The 10,017-nt window shown below is 37.4% G+C and overlaps 1 protein-coding gene across 2 annotated transcripts in view; it reads right to left on the minus strand.

Moving 5' to 3' along the window:
* Nucleotides 1-6,447: 6,447 nt before the first annotated feature.
* Nucleotides 6,448-10,017, minus strand: part of cpq (carboxypeptidase Q) — a 25,061-nt gene continuing 21,491 nt past the window's right edge. For both annotated transcript variants that reach the window (XM_015380744.1, XM_015380743.1), the window contains exon 11: nucleotides 6,448-7,700. In XM_015380744.1, coding sequence (XP_015236230.1) covers nucleotides 7,540-7,700 — 161 coding nt within the window. In that variant the 3' untranslated portion in view covers nucleotides 6,448-7,539. The remainder of the gene's footprint in view (nucleotides 7,701-10,017) is intronic.

A 10,017-nucleotide genomic window follows, 5' to 3' on the forward strand; every position in this document is an offset into this window, starting at 1 on the left:
AGATAGGCACCATCCACCGTGATGCTGACGGAATAAACTGGAGTAGATTAATGGATGGATTTGGTATTTTAAATAAATTTTCTTTACTTGTTGGAGAAATAGGCCATTTAATAAATATAAAGTAAATGTTATTGTTGGTGACTAAATGTGTTTTTTTTTCCCATAAAAGTTCCTTATTTATAACAACTGAATGGAATAGGTTTCATTAAAAGACTAAATTATTAATTATTAAGCCATACATTTATTAACAAGTAGCCTATATCCCATGAATATTTATTTCGAAAGGGTAAGAAAATGTGATGAATTTAAACATGTGGACATTAATCAACTGCTTTTAAGTATGGTTTTGCACATTTTATTAAACCTAAGGCTATGCTTATTAAGGTTCGTTAAGTATTCCAAAAATTTCCATTAACATTTAAGAAGTTTTTAAGAGAAACTACTCCCTTATTGACCAATCTTAAGGAAAATTAGGTTTTTGTTGCAAATTATCCTTTTGATCATCAACTGAACAGGAGCTTGTGGAGAAGAATAACTGATTGAATATGATTTTAAAGAACTCGCCACACTCTCTGCTACACAGCAGCTGGCAGTTTATCAGCTAATTTACAAGATAAAACAAAAACTTTGGACTTGTTTTATGCAAATGTCAATGACTACTACATCTCCGAAGTAAGAGCTCCTCTTGGGAAATCAGATCACAATCTTGTTTTTCTCTCCTCAGCATATAGGCCACCTTTTAAGAGACAACCTGCATTAAAAAGAACTGCAAGAAGACGATAACAGGAAGCTGAAGCCCTGCAGGGTTGTTTTGAGGCTACAGACTGGGGTACACTGTGTCACCCACATAGAGAGGACAGCAGTGCAATGACTGAGTTTGTGACTGACTACATAAAGTTCTGTGTAGATAAAAACCATCCCTATCAGAACAGTGAAAGGATTCCCAAATAATAAACCATGAATCACAAGTGAATCACCTCGATCAATGATGATCTAACTGACAAACAGGCCATAGTTTTTTAGTCTGAAGGGTCAGCTGTCTAATCAAGCCGTCAAGAGGGGTGCCATGGATGCAAACCACAATTATCATTTCAATTATGGTTATTAATTTGAATTAGTTATATTTAAGTAGATGGGTGGTCAGTATTAAAAGTAAAGGAACAGTTTGTGTCAATGGAATTATAGATCAGTAGGGAAATATCTTCCAAATGTGTTCTCCCCAGAAAATCAATCAACCAATAAACATATCTTTTAGTAATGATTTGTAACTGGTTAAATAAAAATCTTTCTCCAAAGGTCATATTATGTATTCCAGTGAGGTACTAAAGATGGTGTTGATATGATGCAAAAGGAGGATCTGCTATTTTTTCTGAATCTGAGGTGGGGGAACAGATTTATGCTGTGGATACCAACAGATGCACACACACATATATGCAAAATCGGTCAAAATATAAAAATAAACAGTCCCTGTGTGTTGCAGCACAGGCTGCAGTGTTGTGTGTTGATGTCGCTATCCAAAAATTCAGAGCCCCTGGACCTGTGTTAAGGAGGAAGCAGCATTGCACACAGGCAGTCTGAAGACAGAAGAGACATGCTTTAAAGTGCTTAATTTAACATAATTCTCTTTCATTTGACATCACTGTTGAGTTATTTCTGTGTTTATTTCTACTTTAAAGGGATAGACATCCACATAGCTATAGTAAATAAGTCAGTCTATTGATTACTAAAGATCACCAATCTTCAATAAATTTTTTTTTAATCAAAAATCATCCTTTCTGACAAACTATGTCTATCCTTAAAATCTACAAAAGTACTTCCTAACCAACTTTTAAACAATTTGTAAAAGTACTTCTAACATTATTTCATAACATCGCTAATACACAACATGTATTCAAAAAGCAAATAGTAGCAAATATTTTATTTTAAATAGCAAGAAAAAACAAATGCTAAAGATGCATCTAAATGTAAAGATATAGGGCTAAAGTTTATTTGCAACCAATCTTGTCTTTCTGACTTTCCTCTGCACTAACCACAAGGTTGTAGATGTTTCGCTCCAGAGTTTGAGTTTTTCATGACCATAAAGACATTTTTTTCTAGAGTCTATTGTTTCGGGACTTTAGTGTAACCTTTGTGTGAAAAATAAACTTATTTCTACTTATAAGCTTATTATTGACACTCTTGTTAAATGGAACCCATGCAGAAGTTAAACTGAAGAAACTGATTGCTCTCCTACATCCACCTGCGACACAGCCAATCAGCTTTGAACCACACCTCCAAGAAAGCCAATCGGCATCCATAGTTCCTCTTAAAAGGCCTCCGATACGCGCCTGTCTGCTCCTGTGCGCAGGCGGCGGATGCGCTGTGTGACTTCATTCAGATGACCCCATTTCAACCCACCTCCAGCCCCTCCTCCACCATCGTAGCTAAAGCTTCATCAGTGTCATTCCTCCCAAACTCTTACTATGTCCCCTGTCTCATCTTAACCAGTCCGGCAGAAGACCGCCATGTTGAGCCTGGTTCTGCCAGAGGTTTCTTCCCAACGGGGAGTTTTTCCTCTCCACTGTCGCTCCATGCTTGCTCATCATGGACAGGTTCTCTCAACCTGTGTTATCCAGCTGGACTTCCATCTTCCAGGTCCCTGAGTGAAGCTCTAGTATCAGCTCACGCAGTCCACTGGATCTCCCCATAAAGCTCAGCAGACCGTCTCACTAACCAGCAGTCTACAGACTGACCAACTTCATCTATCTCCACTCCACCACTAGTTTCAGGCCTGGGGGGGAAACAGCCCTATTCTTTGCTCCTGTTCACGCATATCTATCAAAATTCAGCGCTATGTTTCCTGCCAAGGTCTGAGCACCAACAACAAAGTAATTGTATCAATACATTTCTCCTAATTGTCTTTTCTCTTCATGTGAGTTTTTCAGATTGAAATGTAATGTAAGAAAAAAAATTAAGAGCTTCCTTAATTTGTAAATTGTGTTTTGTTGAATTCAGATTTTACTGTAATTGCAATTGCAGCCCTACAAAGTCTTATTAATCAGAGTGAGCAATTAGCTTTTTAACTGCATTAATTATAGAACCATTTCTGAAGCAACAATGTCCAGCACAGTATTGTTTTTAGGTTTTATTTCTTAACCAAGTCTTGGTAGTGTTAGTCTGCACAGTTTCACATGTTGAGTTTACACATCTGAACTTCTTTCACAGTACTCAATAGTTGTGTATCAGCTTTCTAGTCCCCATTTGTAGAGAAGCTTACCACAAAATGGTTCCTACCTTTCTGTTTCCAGTCTTTGAACAATTTACTGTCTTAAGTGAAGTTTAATGAATGGGTGAGAACAAGTCAGTTGGATACAGGGGGCTATCCATCTCTACAGTGCATTCTTAGTTCTATTTTTACAGAATTACTACTTTAGAAGTCAAGTACATATGGGCCATGGCGAAACATACCAGCGCAGGAAGGCTCCATATTTATTCTATGCATAGCAAACAGCATGACCTTAAATAAAGTGGTGCCAGTGGTGCACTCAGTAATTCCAAATTTTAGCCATTTAAGAAATTGGGAGATTAAATCAGAAAAGAAAATTCTTAGTACAATAAAGTTATAATAATTATCTGGTGTTGGTCCAAATTTATACCATTCTTGGACTGCAGTAGAGGATCACAAAAACTATTATATGGTCCATAAATGAATGCACAGGGTTTTTACCAGCTTGAAAAAACATGGAATTTGATTTTAGTATTTTCTACACCTAGAATAATTTAAAGAAATTATTTATTTCCTCTTTTCTTTCCTCCATGTTTTGCAACCTACACAAAAATATCTGCCAAGATCTTGCTGGTATTCATTTAGATGACTTCCTTCAAATTTCTTACTATTTGTGTTGCTGCTATACAAGTTGGATTGAAGAGCAGAGATTGTGGTATTTGCGCAAAAATTCTTCTTCAAGGCATCCTGCTCCTGATGCTTGAGAAAAGACGATAGAAAGGACTTCGACTCGTTCGAGCAGATGAGGATAAGGACCCTTCAGAGGGCATCAGATCCACAGTAAACCAAGAAGAAAACAATCTAACATGAACCATGAGAGGCTGAGGTGCTGCAGACTGGAGAACAGACTTTAAGTCACTAGCAGTTTTCCTTTAGTGCTTGGTTGAGGAAGAGGAATGCCTGTGGCTGCTTAATCTTTTTTCTGTCTGCTCTTCACATCCACTTGTTTTCTTGGCACACAAAATAATAGAACATTTTAAACTTAAACAGGAATGGAAGACAGCCAATTCTTAGAATCTCTTCAGAAAGATGAGAAAGCATGGCCCAGTTTCTGTCTTCAGAGCAAACAAAATGGTTTGATGGATTTGTGTTGAAATAAGCATAGGTCTGTACAGATTCTGTTAGCTTGTAAAATATCCAATTGTTTCTATTCCAGATTATTTGCATTGTGCTGCTGTATGAAAATGTAGTGGAAGATGCCCCTTATTTTTTTGTGCAAGGTGAGAGAAACCCTTCAACTCGGCATTCATCAATGAGCAGTCAGACATTTACAAACTAATAAAACTAGATACATATTCTGTTTTTTTTTTTTTTTAAAACATTATATCAGAAGGCTGGTATCCATTGTTTATAGTTATGAATCTATAGTCAAAATAAGCATTTTGAGTTATTGTCTAAATGATAAATTACGATTATTTATCATGAAAAACAAACAAAAAAATTATTTCTACTATTTTTCTTCCATTTCTTTCATTTGCTCCATTGGAAAATATGATTTTATGTTGTTACAATGGGATATTTAGTGATATAAATCACATTTCTTTATGTAACAGGTGTCATAAAGAAGCATATTTCAAATTTGTAGTTTTTAAGAGTAAAATTCATGACTGTGGAGCTAAGATTACTTGTATCTTTATTGTGCTAGTACCAAAAAAAAAAGAAATTTAGGTCCATATCACCCAGCCCTACATGATTCTGTTTCTGATAGCTTCATTTACAGAAACATTTGAGTGTAAAAAAAAACAAAACATAAAAAACTTGTTCAAATAAAATCAGCCAGGATATAAGGAAGAGAACTGCTGACCTTCACAAGTCTTAGAGAAAACTTGTAGATAACTGAATTCACCACATTCATCTTTATCAAGAAGCTGACACAGGTTCCCTGTCTCAGAGATGAAAATACAGCCAAGTGGGAATAAACTCCAGAAATACACTAAAATGGTGGCTCAAACTGCAATGGAGCTTTGTTATCCACAGGGAAGCAAAAGCTGTACCTGTCAGGATTTGGTTGTGGTTTGAGGACCCAAATGCAGAGCCGGGAGGCAGAGGTGAGTTTGTTGTTGGTTTAATGAAATGTTAACAGATAAACAGCTGAAGCAGGAATAAAAAAATAAAAAAAATCAAACATGAAAAAAGTCCAAACAAACCAGAAACTAGGCAGGAATCCAAACAATGAAAACAAAGGCTCTGTTCGAAATCCTGGGCTGCATCCTCCAAGGACGCGGTCGAGATTTGTAAAAGTGTTTCGTTTGTTGTAAATTTGTTTTCTGAAATGTAAATTTGTTTCAAGATTTGTAAAAGTGTTTCAGATTTTGTATTGTTGGTTTGCACTTCTAGCTGAAATGTAAATTTGTTTCAAGATTTGTAAAAGTGTTTCAGATTTTGTATTGTTGGTTTGCACTTCCCGGCCACCGTAGGATCCTTCGGAGTCTGTGAAAATAAGGAGACCGGAAGAGTTTTGGCTGTGAATTCGAACAGGTCTACCCTTCGACGGGTTTTACCGCCGTATGCTCTGTTGCTTAGCAACCGTGAAAGCTGACACACAAAGCAGGAATTAAAAAAAAGACAACCGAAGTTTTTAAAACTGTTTGCTTATTTATTTATTTTTTATTATAAAGTGAACAAAGACTACACTCACAAGAATCCAGAGTGGAATAAAGGTGCCAATCACCAGGAGCATGAACAAATAAAATCAAATGTAATGATAGAAAAACCTTCAGTTAAATAACATGCTGCTGTCATTTTGCACATCTGATGTCGCTGCTATTTTCAAATATCCATTACTGTAAAAATGTCCATAGCTGCATATTGGTTATTTATTCTCCAGCTTTATATTGTTAAAACACTTTACAGAATTGCATTGTTTATATTTTAACTCTTCCCTATTGTTAGACATTTTTCTAAGGTCCACATTTGTGTGACCATTTTTAATAATCTTTCTGCTGCTGTAAATTTCCCATTGTGGGCCAATAAGGGGATTTTCTATTCTATAAAAGGGGTAGAAATATATAAGTAAATCTAAATAATGCATGTATAAAAAATATATATCTGCAAAATCTCTAATATTCAACAACAAAAAATACTTAGTTAAGCATATTGTGCAAAACAGCAATAAAAAAATTTATCAGATTTATAGTCCCCACACTGCAGATATATTAGAATCTGTCCTTAAATTTCAGCCAAACCCATTTACACAGTAACAGATAAACACTTTTTGATAAACCAAACATTACCGCCACATATCTGCCTCAATAACCATTAAAACAACTATTTTCATTCACATCAGATGGAACTATTCACAGAGTTGTATCTTATTAAACTGACCTTCCAATTTTCACCACTGTTCAGCGCCAAGCAACCTTTGCTCTGATCACAGAGCAAATCATGGCTTGCTTGGTCTCGCAATGAATGCTGGGTAAACCAAGGATACATCGGACCTGTCCTTTAAATCAGGCAAAAAGAAGGACGCATTTTAAGGCTGCATAACGAGGACTCTTGGAATCCGACCAGACCTCCGTGCCACGCTATGACGTAATCGTCCTTCGAATCTGGCCTTCTAATGACGCGTCCCAGGATTTCGAACAGAGCAACTGTCAAACAAACCAGAAACTATGGAGACATCTGGGGGAAACCATCTTGAGGAGAAAGACTCAGAGAGACGGAGTTGGAGGAAGTTAGACAAGAAACCAGCACTGAGGAACTGAACAGAGGGTGTATTTATGGGAGACTGAAACAAAAAGAGGACTAACGAGCAGATTGGGAGCAGGTGTGAACAGAGCAGAATTGAAAAGAACTAGAGAAAGAGGAGAGCACAAGAGGGCAGCAGAGGGCAACAAATAAAAACCTGAAAACAACCAGAAAACACAACAAAATAAGAATAAAACCACTAAAACAAGAAAACATGGAGCAAAGTAAAACTGAAAACTCAAAAGAAAATATAACAGAACCAGAACTATGACAGTACCAACATGGGCTGAAAGGCCACTCCTTTAGGAAGAAGACATTTCTTCATAAAAACAAAAAAAGGAACAGAGTTGGAAAAGATATTTTGGAAAAGTGTATCTAAATGAAAGAGCAATAACAATGGGGCGAGGATTTATTTGTATAGTTTGAACATTTAAACAGCTTCAAGTAGTTTTTTTAATGTTTCCATAATGTGCATCAGGCTTTATGTTCCCTCATTCACCTAAACAGTCAGTTCTTGATGTTTACAGCAGAAACTGAAATCAGTAAAACTGGTTGAGATCGTGATAAGCACTTGATGAACCTTAGCGCTATCTCGGCAGCATGTCCTGTAGGTCAGCTATGACATAGGAAACCACAGCCCACAATGCTGAGCAGAGGTCCATGTCGCGAGGGTTCTGGACTGTCATGGTGTCTCCCTCGCTGTGATGGAACCAAAAGTAGCGACTGTCGGCCACATGGAGGCTGGCACCTGGGTGGAACATGGAGAACAATATTGACACGCAGTGCTTACTGATCAAATTAAGTCTGTTATATTGAACACTTCTCAGTTTGTTAAACAAGTATTCAGCCCTTCTAAAGCAAATCTTCAGTTTCTGCTGTGAAAGAAGTCTTTTGAGGTATTTAGTTTTGCACTTCTGCAGTTTTACCCATTTAGAAACCAGCTGTGGAGCCTCTGAACTTTGATTTTCAAGTATTACCACAAATTTCTATTTGGATTTAGGTCTGCACCATTGACTGGGAGAGTTTAACTCACCTATATGCCTTCATCTAAACCACTTCATTTTAGCTTTAGATGTATGCTTATGGATCGCTCCGGCAGAAAAAGAACCAAGTCTTTCACAGCCTCTAATCGGTTCTCTTCTAGGGTTGAACTTTGCTTGGCTAAATCCATCTTCATTTTAACTCTGACCATCTTCCTGTTAGTGCTGAAGGAAAACATCCATGAAGCATAATGTTGCCATCTTTGCTGCACTGCTTCCATTTTTTTAGGAAAATGGATTTAATATCTCAGGACAAAAACTACCATTAAACTATGGAAGGTTGAGGAGCTGTAGCTGTTTTTATGTCTGTATGGTGAGGACATTTTGGATCAGAATGGAGAGTAGCACATCCTTTGGCAATGAGTTTTTCTTAAGTTCTAAAAAAAAAACAAAAAAATTTGTAAAACCTTTTCTAGCAACACTTCATGACTGCTCATCTGCTCCTCGAAATGAGAACACCCATCACTGTCCCCTTGATCTGATTACTAATCTCACAGACTTTTTTTTGTCTGGGACAACTCCTGATGAACTGCTGCCCCAGGGAAAGAAATCACACTATATGTCGACACAAAGCTTTAAAATAGCTGAGAAACTTAAGTTTGGTTTCAGACCTCTGCCAAAAAAGGTTTCTTGCTCCATGGCCTTAGACCAAGTTAGGAAATTGGGATTTGTGAAACCATTATTCCTCTCTCAGTTCCTGTTCTTTCCCATTTTGGCTTATAAAGCCAATTATAATGTCTCTTTGGTACCAAATATCTCCTGAATATTAGAAATGTTTTCTTTTTTTAGTACCATCTGAGGTTTGCTTATTTAATTTTTTATGTTATGTTTTCGCTAACACCCACAATCAAATTTGAAAATGTAATCTTGAACAGGAACGAAAGAATGCCTAAAAAAAATCCAGGAGTTCCTTTCTTTAGTGTCCAACAGTCTGGTTGGATCGATAATGTTGACATTAGAGTCCGTCTGTTTATATTCTCATTTATGTTGTAAAATATTCCCTTCTTTCTTCGGATACTAAGCATTGTAACTCTGTGTGAAAACATAGCAGAGGCAGAACAGACAGCATCTCTTTTTTTTTTTTTTATTCTTTGCGGCACTAGTGGCTCATTTTTTCAACAGCAGGTTGACAGGAAAGGGATATGCGAGAGGGGGAGAGACATGTGGCAAAGAACCATCGGTTGGATTCAAACCCGGGTTGGCCGCATCGAGGACTAAGGCCGCCGTACATGGGTCATGCGCACTAACCACTGCACACAGACAGCATCTTTATCATTGGAAATAACAAAGTTCACAGCCATCATTCTGTCCGGGTCAGGAAGGAGACAGGTTCTGTGTCTCAGATTTGAACAGTAGTCCATTTCAATAAGCATGTTTTCAGAAAACTCAAAGTTTTCCAAACCTGAAACAAGAGAAACTCTTATTTTTCTGTTTTACAAAGAGGGTTTACTCAACATCTGTCTCTGTTGCCATAGTAACATTCTCCTCAGTGCTAACCTGGTCGGGAGAGGGTTTTGTTCAGTAAACTCAGATCAGTGTCCTCTCTCTCTCCTTACAGCCAATCATGCTGTTTTATTTCCTGATTTAGTCAGGAGTTAGTCAGGAGGTCCTTAACACACATTAGGTTTTAAAAACAAATATGGCATATTGCAATGTGTCACGATTTGACAATGGTTTGTTGACCCAAAAGCAGAGGCAGAGAGGCAGAGGTGAATCTGTTGTGGATTTAATAATGACTTAACAAAAACCAGAGGCTGGTTATCCAAAAATCCAAAAGGAAAACAAAGGTCAAACAAACATGAAACCAGAAGTCCAAAAATCAAAAACATGAAAATAAGTCTAACGTACCAGAAACCGTGGGGACATCAGGGGAATCACAAACATAACGAGGAAGGCACAGAGAGAAGGAGTTGGAGCATGTAGACAGTGTTTGACGAGGACCCAGCAAAGGGGAACTGAACAGAGGGGCTTTTTAAATGAGACTGAGACAAAGAGGGGGCTAATGAGGAAACTGGGAGCAGGTGT

The sequence above is a fragment of the Cyprinodon variegatus genome, unplaced genomic scaffold (genome assembly GCF_000732505.1).
Source record: "Cyprinodon variegatus isolate N-32 unplaced genomic scaffold, C_variegatus-1.0 Scaffold221, whole genome shotgun sequence".
NCBI lineage: Eukaryota > Metazoa > Chordata > Actinopteri > Cyprinodontiformes > Cyprinodontidae > Cyprinodon > Cyprinodon variegatus.